At 56.1% G+C, this 26,675-nt stretch overlaps 1 protein-coding gene across 1 annotated transcript in view; it reads left to right on the top strand.

Annotated features, from left to right (window-relative positions):
- The window catches only part of COL26A1 (collagen type XXVI alpha 1 chain), a 93,317-nt gene that overhangs the window by 62,240 nt on the left and 4,402 nt on the right, over positions 1-26,675 (top strand). Inside the window, exons 2-9 of the mRNA XM_032255088.1 lie at positions 5,386-5,447; positions 13,085-13,241; positions 16,908-17,006; positions 18,232-18,387; positions 18,567-18,650; positions 20,434-20,477; positions 22,970-23,005; positions 25,224-25,274. Coding sequence (XP_032110979.1) covers positions 5,391-5,447; positions 13,085-13,241; positions 16,908-17,006; positions 18,232-18,387; positions 18,567-18,650; positions 20,434-20,477; positions 22,970-23,005; positions 25,224-25,274 — 684 coding nt within the window. The 5' untranslated portion in view covers positions 5,386-5,390. The remainder of the gene's footprint in view (positions 1-5,385; positions 5,448-13,084; positions 13,242-16,907; positions 17,007-18,231; positions 18,388-18,566; positions 18,651-20,433; positions 20,478-22,969; positions 23,006-25,223; positions 25,275-26,675) is intronic.

The raw sequence follows: 26,675 nt of genomic DNA, 5'->3' as shown, positions 1-26,675 counted from the left end.
AGGGGCTTCCATTGGGGCAATAGGGACGTAAGATAGAGACAGGAAGACGGTTGATGCTGGTTCATCATCCTGGCTTATGTCATGGGAAGGGAGGCGATACCTGGGAATGGAGTTGCTGGATCATAGCGAGGGCGTATATTCAGCCTTATTAGAGACTGCCAAAGGGTTTTAAAAGTGGTCGTACCATCGATACTCCCACCCGCAGTGTATGAGCGTTTCAGTTACTCCACATCCTCTCTAATATTTGGTTTAAAAAAAAAAGAATAACTGTTAGTCTTCTTAGTATCAGCCATTCTAGTGGGTATGTGGGAGTATCACGTTGTGGTTTAGTTTACATTTCCCTGATATGGCAAATGAACTTGAGCCCCCCTTCATATGCTATTTGGCCATTTGAAGCTCTTATTTTGTGCATGTACATATTCCAGGAAACCTCTTCTGGTTGGTGATATACTTCATTCATTCTCATCACCATTGCCATGTTCCTAGCGCGCCAGTGAATGATCAGAGAAAGCGAAACAAACATGCTTTAATTGCCTGTCGATGGCAGATGCCCAGGGAATGAGTCTCGTCTGGCTCTGGAGCGTCTGCTCGGGTATGGGGGTGGTGTGAGGAGTCCGAGCTGGCTGGGCCTCCGGGGCCTCACCACAGCTGGGCAGCTGGGCCCACCCCACAACCCCCGTGTTCACCGTTGGCCAAGCTGCTCTTCACCTGCCAAGCAGGGTGCCCGGTGCCAGAGCAAACTGGGCCCAGGCCCAGCACAATTTCCAGAAATAGTTTTTTGCAAGAGCCGGGCCTCCCCCTCCATCGGCTGACCTTCCCTCCTGCAGGTGGTCCTGTTTGTTGCCTCAGGCCCTGGAAACGCTCTGCTCAAGGTCTCTAAAAGCCTCCAGATTGTGAAGTTTGTGCAGCGTTCCTGGACAGGCCAGAATGTCATTTGTACCTTCCCCATGTCCACCTCCTCCTCCTCTTCCCTCAGGCCCCCAGGGTGGGGTGGTGTCTTCCTGTGTGGCTTGAGCTGGAGAGTTGCTTTCCCCTCCCCTCCCGCCCTTCCCCTCCCCTCTCCACCTTCCCCTCCCTTCTGCTCCTCTCCCTTCCCCTCCATTCTCTGACAGGGTCTCACTCTGTTGCCCAACACCACCAGGGCAGGGTGGTATCTTCCTGTGTGGGTCCAGCTGGAGAGTTGCTTTTCCTTCCCCTCCCCTCCCCTCCCCTCCCATTTCCATCCCCTCTCCCTCCCCTCCCCTGTTCCTCCCATTCCCCTCTCCTCCTCTCCCTTTCCCTCCACTTCACTCCTCTCCCTTCCCCTCCACTCTCCGACAGAGTGTCACTCTGTTGCCCAGACTGTGGTACAGTGGCACCATTGTGGCTCACTGCAGCCTCACCCTTCTGGGCTCAGGTAATCCTCCTGCCCCAGCCTCCTAAGTAGCTGGGACTACAGGCACATGCCATAACACCCTGCTAATTTTTGTATTTTTTGTAAAGAAGGGGTTTCACCATGTTGCCCGGGTGGTCTCAACCTCCTGGGCTCAAGCGATCCTCCCTCCTCTGCCTCCCAAGTAACTGAGACTACAGGCACATGCCACCATGCCCGGCTATTTTTTGTATGTTTTTGTACAGACAGGGTCTCACTGTGTTCACTGGGCTGATCTCAAACTCCCAGGTTCAAGCGATCTGCCTACCTCAGCCTTCCAAAGTACTGGGATTCCAGGCATGAGCCACCATACTCAGTCTTCTTTCCTTTTTTAAGCCCTGCCCCTCTCCCCCCAAGCATTAGAGTGTTGGCACAGTGTCATCCAGGTCACAGGAACACCCACAGAGCCTTTGGGTGGCCGAGGGATGATTAGAGGTAGAGGAGAAGAAGTGGACAAGATGGGGAGCAGGGTGAATGTGTAGGTGAGTAGATGGGGGGCTAGGGTGGGGATAGCGTAAGGAGAAGAATGGGCGGGTGGGTCAGTGGATAGGTGAAGAAATGGAACCCTATTCATTTTGATCTCTGCCTTTCCCATTAAGGACTTCTTTTAGCAGTGCAGGAATCATCGTTTGTCTGAGTTTAAGAGGAAGGCACTAGCCTGGTGTGGTGGTGCACACTTGTGATCCCAGCACTTTGGGAGGCCGAGGTGGGCGGATCACGAGGTCAAGAGATCAAGACCATCCTGGCCAATATGGTGAAACTACTAAAAATAGAAAAATTAGCCAGGTGTGGTGGCGTGTGCCTGTTGTCCCAGCTACTCGGGAGGCTGAGGCAGGAGAATCACTTGAACCCAGGAGGCAGAGGTTACAGTGAGCCGAGATCACACCACTGCACTCCAGCCTGGGCAACAGAGCGAGACTGTCTCAAAAAAATAAAAATAAAATATAAAAAATGAAAGCACTGAAAGCCCCCTGAATGCCAGAACCTTGTTGACTGGGGACTTCACGGAGGCTGGTCTTTTAGGGACCCTTCCATTTCATCAGGGACGCCCCCAAATGTCAGTGTCGGTGGGTCTTCCAACTTTGGCAGGTCCCTGTTTCCAGGGATGACTCCCTCCCCTGTCCCATCTGGGGCATCTAGAGCCCCAGGAGAGCCAGCAGCTCCCAGTTTCCATGCCCACCTTGGGTTTGCAAGGCTGGGCTGGCACACCTGGCTGCGTGCACCTTGCAAAATCGTATTTGCATCCTTCATCTGCCAAGAGCTCCCCCTGCCTTTCCCTTTGCTTCACGGATACCTTTTATTTCTTCATCAGCCTTTTCCTGGGAGGAAATAGAAGGAAACTGTGTTCAATTCCCCACGTTTAGCCAGAAAACCACCTCCCTGTATCACGTGTCGTGGGTGAAGTCCTGTGCAGTTCCCAGAGTGAGAAAACTATCCATTATTCTAGCTGTTTGAAAGTTCAGTGTTTATATCTCAGTCTTTAATCTGTTTTATGCATCCGAGTTAGTGACAAGGTTTTATGGAGGAGAAAGATTTCTATTCCTTAACACATGCTTATCAATCATTGAGCTGGGCCAGCCAGGGGTAGAAGGGAGGGAAGGAGGGAGAGGAGGCCTCTGCTAGCCCACATGTCGCTGAGGAGCAGAGAGTAGGGTGTTGCCCCCTTTTGACCCGAGACTGAGCACCCCTAGGGAGGGCATAGCCTGGACCACCTATTCCCAGGGTCCTAAGACACCTCCCCAAACAGAGTACAATGGTGTGATCTTGGCTCACTGAAACTTCTGCCTCCTGAGTTCACGTGATTCTCTTGCCTCCGCCTCCCAAGTAGCTGGGATTATAGGCGCACACCACCACATCCAGCTAATTTTTTTTTTTTTTTTTTTTCCTTTAAGACAGAGTCTCGCTCTGTTGCCCAGGCTGGAGAGCAGTGGCATGATCTCGGCTTACTGCAACCTCTGCCTCTCGGGTTCAGCAATTCCCTGCCTCAGCCTCCCAAGTAACTGGGGGGTACCCACCACCACGCCAGGCTAATATTTGTATTTTTAGTAGAGACGGGGTTTCACCATCTTGGTCAGGCTGGTCTTGAACTCTTGACCTCGTGATCTGCCTGCCTCAGCCTCCCAAAGTGCCGGGATTACAGGCGTGAGCCACGGCACCTGGTTTCGCCTTTTGTTTTTTTAAGGACAGGGAAAATTGCAAGGTAATTTGCATTCACTGACAAAGATGGGAATATCTCCAAGAATTATCCCCAAGGGGAAGGCTGACAGTGTTGGGGGGCTGTGGACTGTGCCCCAGAGCTCCAGTTCTCAGCACTCCCAGTCAGCGCGATGGGCAGCCCTGGCATGCCAAGCCGGAGCTATTCACTTACCCAGATACCTCTTACGTGTCTGTCGAATAGGGATGAGGTTCCTGCAGGCTCAGGCTTTGAACTGAGCTGAGGAAAGAGAGGATCTAGGCATCCCTTGACTTCTAGAGCAATAAAAGTCTTTAGAACGGCTTTGAACCATCCATTTCCTCATTAAAGAGCTCCAGGTCTCAGACGTTGGGGGATACAGACATAAAAAGGTAATTACAGCCCAGGGAGCTGTGTGCTTGGCTGGGGGTCAGCATCACTAGGCTCCTAATGGGTCTTCTGGGTTCCAGTTCCTCCCTCTTCCACCCACTCCATGCTCTGCTGCCAGAGTGAGCCTCTGAAAATGCAAACCTGACCTTGAATTTCACCCACCTAAGACCCTCCAGTGACCTACAGACACTGCTACAGCCCCTTCCCAGGCCCCTGGTGTTGGGGCTCCTTGACCTTTCCAGCCTCAGCGGCCCCCAAGTGCGTTCTGAATTGGCCAAGCTGCCGTGTTCTCACTCCCCTCCCAGCCTTGGAAAAGGCGCTGTTTCAGAATGCGTTGGAAGTAGATGCTCTGTGCCGCAAAGAAAACATAGCACTGAGACAAAGGATTTTTTAGCAACACAATTTTTGCATCCTGGACTGCAGGAAGGGTACTCTCATTAGCCATTTTGCCACAAGAGTACAATAAACAAAGGAAAAGCAGACAAATCTATTCCTTATGCATTTGGGGTCGTCCTTACTGCTGTGTCTGATCTCTGTTGGCTGGAGCCAGACCTCACAATATAAACTAAAACCCAATTGGCTAATTGAAAACTTTTCTAAACAGGTAAAAGCAGTGGAGAGCTGGGACATGCCTGTGAGCACGTCCAGCACAGATAGCTTGGTTACAGTACAAAGGACACAGAATGTACTATGTGCCTGTAAGCATGGCATGTCTCACAGCTACACAGGATAGGGCTTAACAAAGTTATTAGCTTACTTATTCTTTAACAAGAAAGGAAACTTTCAAAAGAAACTTTTCTACTTCCACAGAATGCATGTCTTTTTCTTTTAGAATGCCTTTGCTCTTCTCTCTGCTGAACCTGGCCAGCCACTGTGCAGCCCTCAGGTCTCGTCTTTGAGGCCACTGCCTCCAGGACATCCTCCTTGATTGCCCGTCCCCCACCCCCGATTGGACTGGCTTTGGTGTTTCCTTCCCAGCCTGTGTCTATTAGCCCAACTCCTTCCCCAGACTCTGGTTCTCAAAGTCAGGGGCCCATCTCACAATCTGCTCATCAAGTGTCAGATGTTTTTTGAGTCCCTGTTTTGTGCCAGGCACTGAGATTCATGGGTGAACAAAATAGAAAAAGACCCGTGCCTTCATGGTGCTCACCAGCTCATGGCATCACTGCGTCTGAATGTAACAGACACTACAGGGTGCTGCACGTGCTGAGAAGGGAGGCTCTGTGGTCCCGAAGGCTGCATGGAGGAGGGGGCTCTGAGGATAAGGCTTTGAAGGATGATTAGGAGTTTTCCAGGCAAAATGATTGGTGATTTCTCTGCTTGCCTGCCTGCCCAGATGCTATCCCCGTGACTGGCTGCTCTCTCCCTAGGGTCTACACTCTGCTCTCATATAAGTTCCTTTCTCTTTCAGAATGCATGAACTGCACCCGGCTCAGTGACATGAGTGAGCGGCTCACCACACTGGAGGCCAAGGTCAGTCAGGCTGGGGAGTCTGGGCCTGGGAGCTTCCTGGGGACGTGGGGTGGTGGGAAGAAGCATTGGGCATCCGCTGGGTATGGCTGGGGAATTCCCAGCCCCAGGTTGCCTGGCAGGCTTGGACAGCTGGTCCCAGGTATCGGGTACTGCTCAGGCCTTGGTGGCTCTGGGTAGCCTTCTTGGGCTGGGAGGTCCCAGGCAGCAGGCTGATTGTGGGCAGGGCAGAATGGTGCTGAGCTCCCAGGCCCTGGGGGCTGGGGGGGCTGAGGGGCTGGATGCCCAGAAGACAGCTGAATGAGGAGGGAGTCTCTGTCCCTCCAGGGCCGCTGTTCCCCCTCCAGAACGGGGCTGGGCACAGAGGAACCGATGGAAAAAGACTCCATGGAGGAGGAACTGCTGGGAAGTCAGCAGCTTTCAGCCCAGTGTATAGGAAGAGGACTCCCTTTTTTTTTTTTTTTTTAAGACAGCGTTTCGCTCTTGTTGCCAGGCTAGAGTGCAATGTCGCCATCTCAGCTCACCCCAACCTCCACCTCCCGGGTGCAAGCAATTCTCCTGCCTCAGCCTCCCAAGTAGCTGGGATTACAGGCATGTGCCACCTCACCTGGCTAGTTATGTATTTTTAGTAGAGACAGGGTTTCACCATGTTGGCCAGGCTGGTCTCGAACTCCTGACCTCAGGCAATCCACCTGCCTCAGCCTCCCAAAGTGCTGGGATTACAGGCATGAGCCACTGCGCCCAGCCTGGGAAGAGAACTCCCTAAGTGGAGTCAGTCCAGCGACAGAAGGAATCCATAATGGACAAGTAATTATCGGGCAGTGGCCTCAGCCAGCATCGGGAGGGAGAGGGCAGAGAAAGGCATGCCCAGCAAGGGTGTGTTTATGGGCAGGCGACCTGTGGGGGCACCTGGGGCTCCATCCCACGATCCCTCTGGGAGACGGAGGTTTGGAGCACATCCGGAGCCAGCCCACCTTAGGGCGATAAAGCCAGGTGTCTCTCCTGTCCCTCACTGGGTAGCATGTCCCCTAGGCTACTTCCTGCTCAGCGGGCTCATGCAAGCTCCTGTGTCTGGAGAAAGCCCTGGGCAGAGTTGCAGGTGGCCACAGGCAGAAGCCAAAGCCAGGTGGGGCCGAGGGGTGCGTGAGGGACATCAACAGTGTCAGCCCCAGTGGGGACAAGCGCCGTTCTCACCCAGAGAGCTTAGAAAGCCGGCTCCGGTGGTTACCCAGAGGGGCTCGGTCCGGGGGAGGACAGGTCTGGGGGGATGAGGCAGCCTCCAAATATCTACAGAGCCTCTTGGGACAGCAGGGTCGGCCTCGTTGCCTGCCCCCCATGGTAGAGCCAGCACCAGAAGGCTGGCGTCACCTGAGCCCGAGGCAGAGCTGTCTCCCTGGCAGAACTGTGGCGATCGGAGCACTCGGCATTGCCCACAGAGAGTGTGTGAGCAGGGCCACGTGGCAGGGAGGCTGAGTGAGGACTGCGGACCTGAGGGGGGTGCTGGAGCCCAGACAGCAACAGCCCCCCCAGAAGAGACGCATGCCTACCACATGATATGTGTGCACACACATGCACACACACAGGCACCTGTGCACACGCATACGTGTGCATGTGGACACACATACATATAAACAGATACAGACACACACACTTGCACATGTGCACACACAAAAACATGCACACACATGTAATACCCATGTGCACACACATGGATACCCGAGCAGACACATACATATGCACAAGCATGCATGCACGTGGCACACACACATACACACATACATGCACACACACAACACGGATGAGCACACGTCAACACACACAGCCTGTGACAAGTCCACGTTACTCTTGGCCCTGACGTCTGCCCTGGGCGCTTGACCATGTGGCACCTGGGGTTGCAGGGGAGTGTGGCTTGGCGTGAGAGATCTGTGGGACCGCCACCCGCCCACTGGGCGAGTCTCTCAGAGCTCCCCCTCCTCATCTGTGGAATGGATCAGAGCATTGGCCTTGAACCCAGTACCTCCAGAACCCTCCTCCTGCCGGGTTCAAGCGATTCTCCTGCCTCAGCCTCCCGAGTAGCCGGGGTTACAGGCCCTAGTTTTGTATTTTTAGTGGAGACGGGGTTTGAGAGCCTCCTCGGAGATGGCAGTGGGACCCGGGTTTGGAAATGGTCTAATGCTGACCAGGAGTCAGGGATTGGTGCTGTCACCTACGTCAGCCATGTCACTATTCCCACCTTGGAGACACAGACGCAGGTGTGCAGGAGACATCGTGCAGAGCAGTGATGGGGAAGGGCCCAAGGCACGCATCTACAGCCCCCCCTGTCCTCCAGCCCTTCCGTGGGTGGGCAGGGTCTCCCAGCAGCTCAGGCACAGGCCTGGGATGGGAGAGACGCGGCTGCCCTCCTTGGATTCTTTTCTCTTGGAGGGCAGCAGTGGGGGACTTCAGGGAGCAAATGTTTCCACATGGGCTGAGCTGGGGCTAGGACCCCTAGAATGCTGAGGGGGTGAGCTTCTGGCACCTGAGATTTTTAGGAAAGACGGGGTCCCCGAGCCATGCCCAGCGTGATGGACACTCCCAGAACCGGAAGCCTCTGCGTGGTTTGGCGCAGAGCAGCAGCCCTGGCCGCAGCGCAGGACTGTGGGTGTTAAAAGTAACAGCTAGGCCGGACGCGGTGGCTCAAGCCTGTAATCCCAGCACTTTGGGAGGCCGAGGCGGGTGGATCACGAGGTCAAGAGATCGAGACCATCCTGGTTAACATGGTGAAACCCCGTCTCTACCAAAAATACAAAAAATTAGCTGGGCATGGTGGTGCGTGCCTGTAATCGCAGCTACTCAGGAGGCTGAGGCAGGAGAATTGCCTGAACCCAGGAGGCAGAGGTTGCGGTGAGCCGAGATCGCGCCATTGCACTCCAGCCTGGGTAACAAGAGCGAAACTCCGTCTCAAAAAAAAAAAAAAAAAAAAAGTCACAGCTCTAGGGGAGGACGGGCGAGTTGCCAGCTGTCCCCCACCCACCCGGCCCACGCCCTCCCATCATGCGCAGTTCCTCCCTGTGGCCTTCCCAGCCCTGACATCCTCTCCATGGCCTCCAGCAGCAGGCCCGGGGCAGGGCATGCCCTGTGACCCTGAGCTCTGTGTCCTCTCCCTGGGCTGGAGGAAGGGACGGCAGCGAGTGGGAGGAGCCCAGTCCAGGATTCCCATCCTAGCTCCACCCACCTTGGCCAGCCCTGCCCTCTGGATGCCAGTCGGATGGCCTGGAAAACGGACATTGGAGTCGCTTCATTTTGAGGCTGGTCCAGAGTGTGGAAGCTCAGGCAGCTCGTGAGTGGGGAGCTGGGGGTGGTAGCTTGGCCTGGGGTGTGCAGAGAGGGGGACACTCTGCAGCCCCCCTCCTTTTGACAGTTGCCTGCATTTCTAGGTAGGGGCTGGGAGACTTCTATCTTGGCTCCTGCGTCTTGTCTGGGGCATCTTCCAGCTGCCCGCCTGCTTGGTGCATGCCCACGTGTGTCAAGAGGGCAACTAGGAGGGTTTATTTATTTATTTATTTTTGAGACAAGGTCTCACACTATCACTCGGGCTGGAGTGCAGTGGCATGATCTCAGCTCACTGCAAACTTCACCTCCCGGGCCAGGTTCAAGTGATTCTTCTGCCTCAGCCTCCTGAGTAGTTGGATTACAGGCATGCGCCATCACATACAGCTAATTTTTGTATTTTTAGTACAGACGGGGTTTCACCATGTTGGTCAGGCTGGTCTCGAACTCCTAACCTCGAGTGATCTTCCCGACTTGGCCTCCCAAAGTGCTGGGATTACAGGCATGAGCCACTGCACCCGGCCCCACTGGGCGCTTTGATGGCTGGAATCAGAGGGCCCTGAGAGGCAGTGGCCTGGAGAGGGGAGGGGACACCAGCTGGGTTAGTTGCGAAGACAGCCCAGCAGCACCAGAGGCATGCTGAGGTCAGGCGAGCCTACAGGAGCCGGGACACAGAGCTGGGTTTTCAGCTCAGATCCCAGCAAGGTGAAGGCAGAGCCAGAAGAGGAGCCGAGTGGGCAGAGCCCAGACAGGAAAAGCAGCAGTCAGGTGCTTGTATAAAACAGCAGCAACCCAGAGCCTGGAAGGTGGGGCTTCTTCTCCCTTAGACAAGAAGTTGGCTTTGGTATGTCAGGAAGGAGGCAAATGAGAGACACCTGGCTAATGGTGGCTTATTCCTTAAGCGTATTTACTGTTTATTCAACAAGAAGTTCAGGAGTAGAGGTGGTCTCAGGAATGGTTTGGTAGCCAAGGAAGCCAGGCTCTCTGCTGACTTCTCAGTGAGTTGGCTTTTATCTGCATTGGTTGATGCCTCGTGATGATAAAGCGGCTGCTGCAGCTACAGGCATCACATCCTCACCTTGTGTGTAAAGGCAGGAAGTGGAGGGTAAGGCAAAGCACCGAATAGACTCCTTGTGTTTCATGAGCCTGTTCTGGGCTACGTGTTGACCTCCTAGTTGCAAGGGAGTTGGGAAACTGAGTACCTGGCCGAGCAGAAAGGGATTGCTAGGCCTGGCTCAGGCCAGTCCTGATTCCTTTTTGGGCCACATGCAAAGAGACTCAACAGGGAGTTTTGGAACAAGGGAGAAAGGGGCAGCAGGGGCCAGGCAACCAGCAGAGTCCACTCCATCTGCACTCCCCCTGGTGCAGACCTAGGAGCCGGTCCAGGATTTCTGCCACCCTCTGTTCCTGGGACAGGCCAGCGGGCAGAAGGTGTCAGCCTCAGGGAATTCCTGCCTGCCCTCCCCGCTCCTGCCCCGGGCTTTGCTGTCTGACTTCATGGACCACAGACAACGCACAAGAGCCAGAGTGGCCCCGGAGTCCCGACAGTCTCCAGTGCAGAGGGCAGTGCCCTGGCCACTCTGCCAGGCTGCAATGACATCATCAAGGCCACTGTCCTCCAAGGCCGTAGCCTGGTTTTCTTGGGCTTGGTCCCCACGCCCACAGCTGCCCACCCTGGTGAGCTCATGCCTGGGCAGAAATGGGAGCAGCTTCTCCAGGTCAGCCACAGCCAGGCCAGGAGGGCTGAGGCGTTAGCCAAGGCAGATTCCAACCAGGACCCCTCTGCCCATGTCTGCGGGTTCTGTGGGCAGGGGTGTCCCGGTGGGAGGTGCTCCAGGAAGGAGAGAGCCAGGCCTTTTGTACTGGCTGGGAGGTCACTTCAGGGGAGACCAGAGCTTTGCCCAGGATGGGGAACTGCCAGGGCATGCCTGCAGGAGCCCAGGGCGGGGGCCCCTCCCCAAATCTCTCCCAAGCTCCACCCTGCTCCCCTCTTCCTCCACCCCAGCCTCTCCTCGCCCCCTCTCATGGCCCCCTACCTCCTCCTCCCAGCCCTTGGGACAACCCCCTGTTAAATGTGGCCATCCGGGCATCCCCCAGGATACTGCAACCCGACCCACCCCAACTTACCACCCTCACTCCCAAACCTGCCTCTCCTGTGCCCTTGTTCCACTGTGGGCGTTTCTATTCCCAGCAGCCAGGCCTCAAAGGGGAGAGACACAGCCAGGCGCGGTGGCTCACGCCTGTAATCCCAGCACTTTGGGAGGCTGGGGCGGGTGGATCACCTGAGGTCAAGAGTTCAAGACCAGCCTGACCAACATGGAGAAACCCTGTCTCTACTAAAAGTACCAAATTAGCCAGGCATGGTGGCGCATGCCTGTAATCTCAGCTACCTCGGGAAGCTGAGGCAGGAGAATCGCCTGAACCCAGGAGGCGGAGGTTGCGGTGAGCCAAGATCGTGCCACCACACTCCAGCCTGGGCAACAAGAGCGAAACTCTGTCTCAGAAAAATAAAAGAAAAAGAAAGGGGAAGGACACTCCAGCCTTCACCCCACCTCCTGCCCCCAGCCCCAGGAGAAAGAGCGCCTGACAGTTCTCCAGGTCCCCTGCGCTCCCTGTCCTGGGCCCTTCCATCACGTACCCGGGCCATTCCATCACGTGACCCGGCAGCTGCAGCCTCCTTGCTCCTCCCCAGAGCCCCTAACCCTGGCTGTGGCCCATCAGCTTCTCCAGGGATGCCAGTGTCTGGGGCAGGAATTGGAACCCATCCCTCCTCCTGGGGATTCTGGGAGTCAGGAGACTGGGGTCCACCCTTCATTGCTGTGTGATCTGTGCCAGCAGCCCCCCCTCTCTTTGCCTCCACAAAGCTCAGTCGGGGTCAAGGCAGAGCTGTTGGGAGAATAAACTGCGGTTTGGAGGATGAGGCACCACGTGGGGCCCCGGATTTGTTGGGTGATCTCGGGCAAGTCCCTTGCCGTCTCTGAGCCTCTGTCTCCACCTCATTTGTGATGTCTCCACAGTGACCCTCTGGGTTTCATGGGCCCTTCTAAGGACCAGAAAGGGGAGGGGCTGAAAGAATTGGCCCTGGGGAGTCAAGGTGGCCTGGGCCAGGCATCCAGGTCGTCAGAGGGCTGTGTCCCGCAGGGAGGTGGGGGGAGGGCCCATTCTGCAGCCCACAGCAGGGCCTGAGCCCAGGGGGCCCAACCAGGAGCCTGGGTGCAGGGTCAGAGCCCTGAGCAGCTGCGGAGCATGTCCTGGGGACCCACCTGCTGGGGAGGAGCCCAGAGCAGGCCACTTTGTCCCCAGATCCCAGGACTGCCCCCCAGGCCCAGGGACACTGCAGAACTGGGGAGGGGGCTACTCAGGGAGACCATCTGCCTGTGCACCATGGACCCTCAGCCCAGCCCAGCAGGTCCCTGACACCCCTTGGCCCCTTGGCCCCGGGGCCCACCCAGGTTCCCAGCAGGAAACTCCACCCACCCTGAGCCCATTTCAGGCACACAGCACCCCCTGCTGGCCTCTTTGGGGGCAGCAGGGACTCACGGGGTTTCTGAGTCCTGGCTTTCAGGGGGCTTAAATGAAGGAGAAAGTCTCCGGGTCCTAGGCTCTGGGTCTCTGCCACCTTTGACTCCTGCGTCACTCAAGGAGAGATAGATGGGGCCGCCCTGCAGGCTGGTCCCAAGCAACCGTGGCTACTTTTGTTTTTCTGGAAAACCTTCTAAAGATCACGTGCCATAAGGGATGTATGTATGCCCACCCTTCCTCCTCTCTCCCTTTCTTCCCTTCCTTTCTCTCTCTTCTCTCTCACTCTCTCTCTCTCTCTGTCTAATAGATAGAGTCTTCTTGATCTGTTGCCCAGGCTGGAGCGTAGTGGCACAATCATAACTCACTGTAGCCTTGAACTCCTGAGCTCAGACTCCTGAGTAACTGGGACTGCAGGCGTGTGCCACCACGCCTGGCTAATTTTCTATTTTTGTAGAGATGGGGGTCTCACTGTGTTGCCCAGGCTTGTCTCAAACTCCTGGCCTCAAGTGAGTCTCCCGACTCAGCCACCCAAAGTGCTGGGATGACAGGCATGAGCCACTGCTCCTGGCCAGCATGGGGACTTTGAAGGTGTCTGAAGGGCACTGCTTGAACCTTAGGATCCAGGAGGACTTTCCTGATGTGAGAAGGATAGGGCTGGCAGGGAGAGCACTCCAGCCTCGGGTGAAGTGCTCCCACTAAGGAGTGTGACAGGACACACACAGAATGGACAGCTGCAGGTCTCATGGAGTGCACATACATGTCCCACCCTGGCCCGACTGGGACCTTACTGTCTGCCTCGTTCCACCCAGGTCCTCCTGCTGGAAGCAGCAGAGCGGCCCTCGAGCCCGGACAACGACCTGCCGGCCCCCCAGACCACCCCACCGCCTTGGAACGAGGACTTCCTCCCTGACGCCATCCCTCTCGCTCACCCGGGGCCACGACAGAGAAGGCCCACGGGCCCAGCTGGTGAGTGAGGGCTTCAGAGAGGACAGGCTGGGGCAGCCGAAGGGGCCTCGGGCACGGCCTCCCAGGGCCTCCCGAGGGAGGCCACACACGCAGCTCTCTGGTTCATACATGCCACGTGGCGTTTTGAAAAATTAAGCTTAACTGTTGAAAACTGGGGAATTTCAGCTAAAAGCCAGGATTTTTAGTTTCTCTTAAAAAGTAGGCCATCTGGCCAGGCGCAGTGGCTCACGCCTGTAATCCCAGCACTTTGGGAGGCTGAGATGGATGGATCACCTGAGGTCAGGAATTCAAGACCACCCTGGCCAACATGGTGAAACCCCGTCTCTACTAAAAATACAAAAATTAGCCGGGATTGGTGGTGCATGCCTGGAATCCCAGCTACTCGGGAGGCTGAGGCAGGAGAATCGCTTGAACCCCGGGAGGCGGAGGTTGCGGTGAGCCGAGATTACACCATTGCACTCCAGCCTGGGGGACAAGAGTGAAACTCCATCTAAAAAAAAAAAAAGGAAAGGAAAGTAGATGGTGTGGAGGGGAGTAATGGCCCACACCTGTAATCCCAGCACTTTGGGAGGTTGAGGCGGGCAGATCACGTGAGGTCAGGAGTTCAAGACCAGCCTAAGCAACGTGGCAAAAGCGCTGTTTCTACTGAAAATACACAAATTAGCCCGGCATGGTGGTGCATGCCTGTAATCCCAGCTAATCCTGTGGCTGAGGCATGAGAATTGTTTGAGCTGGGAGGTGGAGGTTGTCGTGAGACCCAAGACCGTGCCACTGCACTCTGGCCTGGGTGACAGGATTGAAACTCTGTCCCAAAAAAAGAAAAGTAGATGACCTGTAATCTCAGCACTTTGGGAGGCTGAGGTGGAAGGATTACTTGAAGCCAGGAGATCAAAACCAGCCTGGGCAACATAGCGAGATCCTGTCTCTACAAAAAAAAATTATAAAAATAAAAATGAGAGAATTGGCCCTCAGGACTGGCCGCCCCGCATGGAAACAATCGGCTACTGTGGAGTCATGGTCGCCACTGCAGGTCCAGTTCAGGCTGTGCAGTTCGCCACAGTCCCCACCCTTCCCTACTGTCTTAGATCTCAGCTACTGTCTTTGGTGTCTGCCCTGCCCCTTGGCTTCTGCACTTAGGACCCCCAGCCCAGCCTTCTTGGGTGTAATTTTGCAGCATTCTGCCTGGCCAGGGAGCGGGACCTTACTGCCTCCCACCTCTTTCTGGGGTGTGCTGTCTGAACACTCTGGCTGGAGTTGGAGAACATCTACCACTCTGCCTTTCTGCCACACTTTTACAATTTAATGTAATTTAATTTTGAGACACTGTCTTGCTCTGTCACTGAGGCTGGAGCGCAGTGGTGTGATCATAGCTCACTGCAGCCTCCATCTCCCAGGCTCAGGTGATCCTCCCACCTTAGCCTCCCAAGTATTTGGGACTACGAGTGCACACCACCACACCTGGCTTTTTAAAAAAATTTTAGTAGAGATGAGGTCTCACTATGTTGCCCAGGTTGGTCCCAAATTCCTGGCTTTAAGCAGTCCTCCTGCCTCGGCCTCCCACAGTGCTAGGATTACAGGCATGAGCCACCACATCCAGCCTACAGATATCATTTTTCATCTTCACACAAAGCTTGGAGACCTAGAGGTTACAGGGAAGACATCTGAGGCTCAGAGAAGTTAAGTGACACCCCTGTGGTCACCCAGCAAGCCAGCAAACCCGGGGCATTTTGCCTCGATGATTCTCTGCCCTTAGAGCCCTTTGGAGGGGGCGCTCTCCCTCTTCCCCCTCTGTCTCCCGTCTGTTCTGCGTCTATTCTGATGCCGGGCTGGGGAGCAGGGCCAGAGCAGGGAGGAGAGATGCGTGACAGAGGTGGCCTCCAGGGGCCATTCTCAGGGCTGGGGAAGGAGAGGCGGGCATCCTGCTTTCTTCAAAAGGGACTGAAGGCTTCAGGAGGAGGGTTGAGCTCAGGTCTTCTATGGGAAGGGAGACATCTCTCACTCTGGCCCCGTGGCCCACCCCTCAAGTGCGTTACCCCATGCCTACAATCTTCAAATCTTTCTTTGGGGATGGAGGAGGAGGGGGCTTCCCATCCCACCGGGAACCCAGGGTCGCCAAAGGGGATTCCTGGTGTTGGAAATAGATCCTCCGTGCCACAAAGAAAAATGAGCACTGAGACAAAGGATCTTTCAGCAACACAATTTTTACTTCCTGGACTGCAGTAAGGGCACCCTTACTAGTCATTGTGTCATGAGAGCACAATGAACAAAGGAACACACACAAATTTATCCCTTGTGCACCTGGGGTCGTCCTTACTGCTGTGTCTGATCTCCGTTGGCTGGAGCCAGACCTCACAGTCTAAACTAAAACCCGATTGGCTAATAACTGAAAACTTTTCTGAGCAGGTGAAAGCAATGGCGAGCTGGGGCGTGCCTGTGAGCACGTCCAGCACAGATATCTTGGTTACAGTGCAAAGGACACAGAATGTACTACGTGCCTGTAAGCATGGCGTGTCTCACAGCTACACAGGATAGGGCTTAACAAAGTTAATAGCACGTTTATTCTTTAACAAGAAAGGAAACTTTCAAAAGGAACTTTTCTACTTCCCACACTTAGCGAGACCTCGCCAACCAGGGAAACTGCAGTTTCAAGAATGGCCACCAGGTGGGGCACACACCCCACACATGGTGACACCTGCAGCCAACCTGGATCCCAGAGAGCGGGTGGGGTTCCTCCCAGCCCAGCAGCCCCCAGCCGGGCCCTCCCCACCGTGCCACAGTCCCATGCAGCCGGGTGCAAGGGGCCCTAAGACTCAGCGCAGTCCTTCATCAGATCAGCAAACATTTTTTTTTTTTTTTCCGAGACAGGGTCTCGCTCTGTAAGCCAAGCAGGAGTGCTGTGGCATGATCGGAGCTCACTGCAGCCCCGACCTCCTGCGCTCAAACCATCCTCGCACCCCAATCTCCCCAGTAGCTGGGGCCACAGACACACGCCACTACACCTGGCTAACTTTTGTATCTTTTGTAGAGATGGGATCTCACTATGTTGTCCAGGCTGGTCTCAAACTTCTGGGCTCAAGGGATCCTCCTGCCTTCACCTCCCAAAGTGCTGAGCAGACATTTTTGAGCATCCTGTCTGGACCAGAGGGAGAAAGGACTGTGTCCCCTGGCCACACAGCAGGCCTTACCTCTCCATCACCTTGTCCGCCCTTGGGGCATGGAGACCTAGAGCTGGGAAGATGCGTCCTTCAGGACCTCCTGGGGCCTCCTCGGAGGCCATATTGGGAAGCATTTTGTCACAAGCCTGGTTCTTGACCCTAAGCAGAGAGACAGTAGGGTGTGAGAGAGGGATTTGGAGCTAAGCAACTTCAACTGTGGCCTGGCTATGTGACTTTGGGCAAGGGACCAAGCTTCTGGAGCCTCAGTTTCCCCACATTTAAAATGGGAACGAAAGCAGTTCTTGGTATCAGTGAGGTTCATACGTGCAAAACTGGTTTGTAAGTTGTAAAACCAACAACTGCAAGGCGATGTGAGCGCCTTTGCCTGTTTGGGGAGTCTCGGGTAGGCGGGGCTCCTGGGGAAGGTGGGCCGAGTGCCCCGGTGTCCAGGCCTGGAGCCGCTGGAGGCTGGGGGTCCACGGTGTTCTGATGCCCTGTCTCCTCTCCCCAGGCCCCCCGGGGCAGACAGGACCACCTGGGCCTGCAGGCCCCCCGGGCTCCAAAGGTGACCGAGGCCAGACAGGAGAGAAGGGCCCAGCAGGGCCTCCTGGTAAGAAAAGCCCCCACACATGTGATACTGTCAACCTGTGGAAGAGGCTGGGCTTCCTCCCCTACCCCAACAGGCGAGGTGTCCCACGCACCCGAACCCCTGATGCTGTGGGTACAGGAAAAACAGGGTCTTTTTTTACATTATTTTTTATTTTTTGAGATGGGAGTTTCGCTCTGTCGTCTCGGCTGGAGTGCGGTGGCGCAATCTTGGCTCACTACCACCTCTGCCTCCGGGTTCAAGCGATTCTCCTGCCTCAGCCTCCCGAGTACCTGGGATTACAGGCATCTGCCACCATGCTTGGTAATTTTGTATTCTTAGGAGAGATGGAGTTTCTCCATGTTGGCCAGGCTGGTCTCAAACTCCTGACCTCAGGTGATCCACCTACCTTGGCCTCCCAAAGTGCTGAGATTACAGGTGTGAGCCACTGCGCCAGCATTTTTTTTTTTTTTGACATGGAATCTTGTGCTCTCTCGCACAGGCTGGAGTGCATTGGCACGATCTAGGCTCACTACAACCTCCACCTCCCTGGTTCAAGCAATTCTCCTGCCTCAACCTACCGAGTAACTAGGATTACAGGTGCTTACCACCACGCCTGGCTAATTTTTGTATTTTTAGTAGAGACGGGGTTTCACCATGCTGGCCAGGCTGGTCTCCAGCTCCTGACCTCAGGTGATCTGCTTGCCTCAGCCTCCCAGCGTGCTGGGATTACAGGAGTGAGCCACCACACCTGGCCAAAACAGGGTCTTCAGAGGGCTTCGGGTACAGGCATGAACATTGAGGCTGTCAGGGGCCAGGAGCTGTTCTCAGTTACCTGAGCACCTCCGGAGACCACCATCCCAGCTCCTCCTGGGTCCTGCAAGGGAAGGACCCCGGGCTCAGCAGATGCAGGGCCAGCCCAGGATGGTGGCTTATACTTGGTGTCCCTGCCACAGAGCTGCAGTCCCTGGGAGGGACCAACAGGCCTCTGGCTGATTTCACCGTCCCTGCCCCCCACCCTCCCCAGCTGCCCCCAAGTGTCCCCTCTGGACTGGTCTGGGAAGGGGAGGCCATTTCATTTACATCCCAGGACACCCCCCAGGAAGACGGTGGATCGGAGGCCACCACGGACTGGCTATGTGCCCTGACCAACCCTGTTTCTTTCATGGCCTCAGTTTCCCCATTTGTGATGTCTCGGCCTCCCGCCAGGCTCCAGCCGCCACCGTGACTATTCTTTTCTTCACTGCAGGGCTCTTGGGGCCTCCAGGGCCCCGTGGGCTTCCTGGAGAGATGGGGCGCCCTGGCCCCCCAGGACCACCCGGCCCAGCAGGCAGCCTGGGCCCCTCACCAAACAGCAGCCCCCAGGGCGCCCTCTACTCCCTGCAGCCACCTACAGACAAAGACAGTAAGTGTGGCCCGTGGGGAGCCAGGGGCGTGACAGTGTCTGCTTGCAGGGGCTGCCGCGGGGCCCAGGGTGATGGGAGGAGCCCCCTGGGCTCCATGTGGCCTGGCTCAGGGCTCAGTGCCCCCCAGCACTGCCAGCTCTGCCCCGCCAGAGCCCTGGCCGCTCTGCTCTTCCCACAGATGGAGACTCAAGGCTGGCCTCTGCCATCGTGGACACAGTGCTGGCGGGCATCCCAGGACCCCGGGGTCCCCCCGGCCCACCAGGTAAGTGAATGGTGGGCTGGCCTGCATTGAGGACTCCAGCCCCCCAGGGCTGGGCCTGAGCCAAGGGGCCTCCAGGGCAGCTGGAGGCGGGCCGGGGGTCCATGGCTTCCTGACAGTGCAGGGGACTGGGTCTGTCCCACCTGCCATGTGGCAGGAAGTGAAGCCCCTCATTTCCTGGTGGCTGCAGCCCTGGAGGACTGGATGCATGAAACCCACATGGTTTTGCTGGAATAAGATGGCTGCATGTGGCTGCCTTTGCATGGGCCACAGCGGGACACACACTGGGGGAATGAGGTCAGGACAGGGGTGGCAGGAAGTCACTAACTTTGAGGCAGAAACCAAGGGCCCGGGGGCTCAAAGGGGCTGGGACTTGGCTGTCAGTCCTGGCCTGACCTTCCATTGTCCACGTTCCTCACTGGGGGAGGAGTGCAGGGCTGACCACCTTGCCCCTCTCTCCCGGGAAGGGAGTCATTCATTCATTCATTCATTCATTCATTCCTTCATTCCTCTGTGCATCCCACAAACATTCATTGAGTGTCTGCTACTCCATGTGCTGGGCAGTGATCTAGGCTTCTGGGACACCTGAATAATCAAAACAAACGTCACCGTGACACTATCTTTCTAGTGGAGGACAGGAATGTCATCAAATCCGTGACTTCCATAGGATCTGAGAGTTACAAGGGAGAAGCTGGGGCGTGGCGGGGAGGTGCCGTCAAAACGTGACATTTCAGCAGATGCTCTAGGGAGGAGATGGAGTGAGCTCGGAGGGTACCTGGGGGCCTTTGGGTGACAGGCTAGGTCCCAGGAGAGCTGGATAGGGTCCTGATGTTTGTTCCCCAGAGTGCCTGTCCTCACATGCCCTCTCCAAACCTGCGAGCTGGGCCATGCTGGACAGCCCAGCCCGGGGCTCCCTGTGCCATGGGAGGCATGGGCCCTTGCAGGCCATGGGACACTGAGGCCTCACTCTTCTAAGCAGCTGGAAACTAGTCATGAATCTTTCTCTCTGAGTTGGGCACACACATGAGACCCAGCCTGGCCCTCTGGATACTCCACGGCCCATGGGGGAGACAGACGTGTAAACCTCATTGGCCATGAGCAGTGGCTGGTTTACATAAGGGATTTGCCTAGAGGAGCATTGGAAAGCTGGGAAGGCTTCCTGAAAGAGGTGATGCTCTGTGACAGACTAGTAGGAAAACCAACAGTAAAGGGTTTGCTGGGAAAGTGGAGGGATAGGGAGGCTCCAGGAGGAAGGAACAGCTTTAGCAGAGACGCCAGGAGGGTGTCCAGCTGGGGCAGGGAGGGTGGGAAGGGGCTGGGCTGAGGACTTCGGGAAACCTGAAAGACAGTTAATTGGGCTTGCATTTTTGAAAGCATGCTCTGAGCGGGGGCACATGGAGGGTGGAAGGCCAGGAGGCTGCTATGGTAACCCCGGCAAGAGGGATGGGTCCCAGGTCCTGAGGCGGGCCAGACCTGAGATGTACGCGGACCAGCTGGCTGGGGCGTGGGGCCGGTCTGGACGGGCTTCCTCCCTCGTCTGCCAGGTCTTGGGATTTGGGAGGACTCGTGGATGAGGCCCTGGGAGGAGGAGGTGTGAGAGCTGTGGGCAGCCGGTGGATACGGCTCTGGGCCCCAAGGATGGAGACCTGGGTGGGGTGGGGGTGCCTCCCTCCTCCCCCCCATTCATTTCCAAACCCTCCTTTGCTGCCCATGGACAGGTACTGGGGTGGGAGGCTGGGGGCGCCCCTCTCTGGCCCCAGATGACCAACTGTGGCTCTGCCCACAGGTCCTCCCGGGCCACGAGGTCCTCCAGGACCACCTGGATCCCAGGTAAGGATTTTGCCATTTTAGGTATGGTGTGGGAGGCATCAGGTGGGAGTGATGCTGTCTCCTAGGGGAGAAGAAGCACCTTCTTACCAGCAAGAGTCACTCAGGAAGGAGCCGGTCGGCCTGGCCAGGGAGATTTTATTTTGTTTTGTTTTATTTTTATTATTTATTTATTTATTTTTAAGACGCAGTCTCGCTCTTGTCCACCAGGCTGGAGTGCAATGTCGTGATCTCAGCTCACTGCAACCTCTGCCTCCCAGGTTCAAGCGACTCTCCTGCCTCAGCCTCCTCAGTAGCTGGGATTACAGGTGCCTGCTACCATGCCTGACTAATTTTTATATTTTTAGTAGAGACAGGGTTTCGCCATGTTGGTCAGGCTGGTCTCGAACTCCTGACCTCCGGTGATCTGCCTGCCTCAGCCTCCCAAAGTGTTGGGATTACAGGCGTGAGCCACTGCGACCGACCAATTTTTTTTTTTTTGAGACAGAGTCTCCCTCTGTCACCCAGGCTGGAGTGCAGTGGCACGATCTCAGCCCATGCAACCTCTGCCTCCTGGTTCAAGTGATTCTCCTGCCTCAGCCTCCAGATTAGCTGGGACTATAGGTGCCTGCCGGCACACCCGGCTAATTTTTGTATTTTTAGTAGAGACAAGGTTTCACCATGTTGGCCAGGCTGGTCTCGAACTGTTGACCTCAAGTAACCCACCTGCCTCAGCCTCCCAAAGTGCTGGGATTACAGACATGAGCCACTGTGCTTGGCTGAGATTTTAATTTTATTAGCAGCAGCAACTCTTTGCTGACTATATCCTCTTCCTGTTGTGTCAGGGAGGTGTTGGCATCACCCCCATTTCACAGATGAGTGAACTGAGTCCCAGAGAGACCAGATGCTGCTTGAGGTTGCACAGAGGATGCAGGCAGAGCTGGGCCAGGTCACAGAATCTCCACTTCAGCCTCTCACCCTGCCCTGAGAATTGCCCATGGGGAGGCGTCACCCCAAGCCCAATTCAGCCCCAAACCCCAAGCTCGCCCTGCCTCTGCAGCTGTGTCAGAAGGCACGAAGAGCAGGTGCAAAGGCCCCGAGGCAGGGAAAAGGCTCAGGGAGTGAGCAAAGGAGTGTGTGGTGTGGGATGAGGCGCAGTGGGCAGGGGTCTTACCTGCGGTGCCCAGGAGGGGGCTTTTGTCACAGTGGAGGGAATGACTGAGTTTAGGGAAGGCGATTCCATGATCTCATTTACATCTTTTTTTTTTTTTTTTTTTTTTTTTTTGGGGACGGAGTTTCGCTCTTGTTACCCAGGCTGGAGTGCAATGGCGCGATCTCGGCTCACCGCAACCTCCGCCTCCTGGGTTCAGGCAATTCTCCTGCCTCAGCCTCCCGAGTAGCTGGGATTACAGGCGCGCGCCACCATGCCCAGCTAATGTTTTTTGTATTTTTTTAGTAGAGATGGGGTTTCACTGTGTTGACCAGGATGGTCTCAATCTCTTGACCTCGTGATCCACCCGCCTCCGCCTCCCAAAGTGCTGGGATTACAGGCTTGAGCCACCGAGCCCGGCCTCATTTACATCTTTAAAGGCTCCTGTGGCCGGGCAGGCATGTGGCTCATGCCTGTGATCCCAGCACTTTGGGAGGCTGAGGCGGGAGGATCACGAGGTTAGGAGTTCAAGACCAGTCTGACCAATATGGTGAAACTCCGTCTCTACTAAAAATATGAAAATTAGCCGGGCATGGTGGCATTCACCTGTAGTCCCAGCTACTCGGGAGGCTGAGATGGGAGGATCGCTTGAGCCCAGGAGTTGGAGACTGCAGTGAGCTCTGACGGTACCGTTGCCCTCCAGCCTGGGTGACAGAGCAAGACTCTGTCTCATTAATTAATTAATTAATTAATTCTGTAAAAATAGAAAGTAGACTTGGCATGTTCGGCTGATGGAATAGATCTGGTGCGAAGGCCAGGGAAGGCTCTAGGTTCACTCCGCGGTGTCTGCCAGGAGCCGCTGGAGGACCAGGCAGGCATTTCCTGAGAAAGGGAGGCTTCGGGGTGGGGGGCACCAGGAGTTCCCTTTGGAGAAAGAGAGAGTGGGCGTGTCGTGGTCAGCTGGGTGGAGATGTCAGGGGACAGCCGGACACGGGCCTGGGGCTCCTGGGAGCCGTCTGGGCTGACGTCAGCACACGTGGGAACCTAGCCATCACTGTTGGAACCATCACTGGTTCTCTCCACACACTGAGCCACCTGCTCCCCTTCTCTGCCTGACAGCCGTATGTGGCATCGCCCCACTTTACAGGCAAGAAGACTGAGGGCTCAGCTGGGATCCGAAGTCAAATACCAGCTCCAGGTGGCTCCAGGACTGGAGGCCTTTGAGCCTGCCCTTCCCATGCCCGCCGGGCCATCCTCCTCTCCCTTTTTCTTCTGCAGACTCAGAGAGCAGTCGGGGGTGGCTGGAGGGCACTCAGATTCAGCCAGGACAGGCAGGCCCTCACACGCTTCCCTTGTTTCTCTGCAGGGTCTGGCTGGAGAGCGAGGCACGGTGGGGCCATCCGTAAGTGTGGGCTTTGCAGATGGGTCGGGTGGCGGAGGTGGGGGGCTCTGCCCTGGGCGGCCCTGCTGGAGCTCAGGCCACAGGGAGTGACTGAGAAGCCCTGAAATAACCTTCTGTCCTGGGGTGGGGAGGGGAGCGACCTCCAGAGGGGGAACGACAGTCCTGGGCGCCTGCCGCCCTGGGTTAATGCACTGTGTGACCTGGGCCTTTCATTCGAGTGCTGTGCGGCCTAAGGCCACAGGTTAACGCGCCGTGTGACCTGGGAATCCCTTCCTGTCCAGAACCTCCCAGAAATAGGCTTAGACCGCTGGCCTCTAATTGCCTTTCTTGGAAACAAGAATTTATGAGTCTCCCAGCCTGGCCAACATGGTGAAACCCTATCTTTACTAAAAATACAAAAATTATCTGGGTGTGGTGGCGGGCACCTGCAATCTCAGCCACTTGGGAGGCTGAGGCAGGAGAATTACTTGAACCCGGGAGGTGGAGGTTGCAGTGAGCTGAGATCATGCCACTGCACCCCAGCCTGTGCAACAGAGTGAGACTCCATCTCAAATTTAAAAAAAAAAAGAATTTATGAGTCTCAACTCCTGCCTCTAGGGCCAAGGAGTCAGGCGCTTCCTTGACGCCCAAGCCTCACTGCAGGGATATGGGGCGGGGAGGAGATATGGATCTTTGATGAGTACCTACTATGTGCTGGCCACAGTGGAGGTGCTCCCTTCCCCCACAGCGCATGAAAGCTTCACAGCGACCCCAGGAGATCATACTTTATTGTCCCCGTTTGCCAAAACTGGCCGCTTAAGACTCAGAGAGCTTAAGTCACTTGCCCAAAGCCACACAGCGAGGCAGCGGCAGAGCCTGGATTTGAACTGGGGAGTGTCAAGCACCAAAGCCATGCCTCCTCCCGTGGTTGCCTAGTGACCAAACACAACAGAGGAGACACAGCGATGGCATGCCTAGGTGCCAGGCCTTAGCCTAAGCTCATTGACTAACTTCATCCTCCCGATAACAGTCTGAGATAGATACTATTAACTGATCCCACTTTAGAGGTGAGAAAACTGAGGCACCACACCAAGAAGTAGAGTGACCTGCTCAAGGTCACACAGTAGTAGCTGGACATTTAGATGTTACTGTGAGCCAGGCATGGTGGTGGCCCATGCCTGTAACCCCGGTGCTTTGGGAGGCCAAGGTGGGAGGATCATTTTGAGGCCAGGAATTCAAGGCCAGCCTGGACGACATAGTGAGACCCCCGTCTCTACAAAAATATTTAACCATTAGCTGGGTTGTGATGGTGCATGCCCGTAGTCCTAGTTACTCAGGATGCTGATGTGGGAAGATCATTTGAACCCAGGAGGTAGAGGCCGCAGTGAGCCATGATTGTGCCACTGCACTCCAGCCTAGGCAACAGAGCAAGACCCTGTCTCAAAAAAATCAGCCAGGCGAGGGGCTCATGCATGTAATCCCAGCACTTTGGGAGGCTGAGGTGAGTGGATAACAGGTCAGGAGTTCAAGACCAGCCAGGCCAACATGGTAGAGCCCTGTCTCTTCTAAAAATACAAAAAGTTAGCTGCGTATGGTGGCGTGCGCCTGTAGTCCCCGCTATTCTGAAGGCTGAGACAGGAGAATCGCTTAAACCAAGGCCAGCCTGGACAACATAGTGAGACCTCCATCTCTACAAAAATATTTAAACATTAGCTGGGTTGTGATGGTACATGCCCATAGTCTTAGTTACTCAGGATGCTGATGTGGGAAGATCATTTGAACCCAGGAGGCAGAGGTTGCAGTGAACCGAGATCGTACCACTGCACTCCAGCCTGGGTGAGAACGTGAGACTCCGTCTCAGATACATGTGACCTTGAAGCTGGTATTACCAGCCCCATGCTAGAGACAAGTAGCAGCCCTTCGAGGCAGGATACTCCATGCTGGAGGGGCCCAGGGATGAGCTTGCTGGGTTCCCACCCGAGTCACTTCTGCCCCAGAAGCAGAATGTAGCGCCTAAAGCCAACCCTGGACCCTCCCCCCACCCATGCCAGGTTGTGCAGGGTGTGTCCTGAGGCCGTGGCCTCCCCTCCTTGGCTCACCCCAGGACAGGAGTCCCCTGGACCCAGCCGCCACCTGCGCAGCCTGACCCTGACTCCCTACAGGCCCCCAGGCAACTGGAGAGGGTGGACAGGCGCCCCCACCTCCCACGCCGGTGTTGACTGTGTGACTTGCTTCTTAGGGTGAACCTGGCATGAAGGGGGAAGAAGGAGAGAAAGCCCCCACTGCGGAGGTAAGTATGCCTGCCGGCCACGTTCCCTCCCGCCTCCTTGCCGTGAGCACCGTCACGGGAGGGCGGGCATCCCACAGATCTGCACTGACCCTCAGCCAGCCCTGAGCTGGTGCTGGGCACCGGCTGGACAGGGTCCCTGGCCTGAGGCGTTCACAGCCCAGTGGGGAACTGCGTACAGCAGTTGTTGCAAGAGAGTGAGAAGGTGGCTGGGAGGGGAGCCACAGAGGGGTGACTGGTCCTTGGGGGGCTTCCTGAGACAGGGAGAGGAGTCACAAACCTGTAGGAAAGACAGTCCCCCGGCAGAACCTTCAGGCTGAGGAGTCCCTCTCAAGGGACCAGGTCCTCCCATGAATGGCATCTGAGCCTGGACGTGGCCACAAGGTCAAGGCGTTGGGGGACTGATGGGGACGGGCTGCTGGATGTGGGAGAGGATGGATGGAGGAAGAAGGGCTTGCAGACTGGGAATCTAAGGAGAGAAGACTGGAGCAAGCAGAGGCTGGGGCTGGGGGAGGGGGCAGCGGGGGCAAGGGCTTGGCCATGGGGACCCTCAGCTTCTGGGAGGAGGAGGGGAGGCTGGGGTGGGGTGATGGATGGAGGGGAGGAAGGGCTCATCTGAGGTCCAGAGTCAAACGCCTCCCCTCCGCTGGCCCTGAGCTGGGTGCTGGGCCAGCAGGTGCACAGAATCCCTGCCCTGAGAGGCTCACAGCCCAGTGGGGGCACAGCGGAGGGCAGCAGTGATTACAAGAGAACGAGAAGGTTGTTGCATGGGGGTGCTGCTGAGGTGGGCCGGGAGGGGAGGCCTTGAAAGCTAAAACCGAAAGTGTCCGAGAGAGGCTCCCGCTGGGGGTGTCGGAGCTGGGCGGGCTAAGCAGCTGGAAGGGCCAGGCTGGGTCCAGGGCACCTTCAGGAGGTCCTTGAAAGACCAGAGGAAGGGAAGAGGCTGGAATCACGGCAGCCTTGGGGGGTGCAGGGGGCAGCGAGGTGTAAGAGGTGAGAGGGGCTGAGGCATGAGCCCAGATATGCTGGTCACTCACAGCGGGACTCTGTTAGGTGACCGTGACCCCTCCCTTTCATAATCTGCCCTGGCATGGTGGTCATGCCTGTAATCCCACCACTTTGGGAGGCTGAGGGAGGAGGATCGCTTTAGCCCAGGAGATCAACACCAGCCTGGGAAACAAAAACATAGTGAGACCCCGTTTCTTAAAAAAAAAAAAAAATGAATGAGCCAGTGTGGTGGCAAGTGCTTGTCCTCCCAGCTACTCGGGAGGCTGAGGCGGGAGGATCGCTTGAGGCCGGGAGGCTGAGGCTGCAGTGAGCTATAATCATGCCACTGTACTCCAGTCTGGGTGACAAAGCAAGACCCTGTCTCTAAAAACTAAAAAAAAAAAAAAAAAAAAAAAA

Source organism: Sapajus apella, unplaced genomic scaffold, assembly GCF_009761245.1.
Source record: "Sapajus apella isolate SASKATOON/1434 unplaced genomic scaffold, GSC_monkey_1.0 scaffold88, whole genome shotgun sequence".
Classification (NCBI taxonomy): domain Eukaryota; kingdom Metazoa; phylum Chordata; class Mammalia; order Primates; family Cebidae; genus Sapajus; species Sapajus apella.
This window is presented reverse-complemented; position numbering and strand designations above follow the sequence as displayed.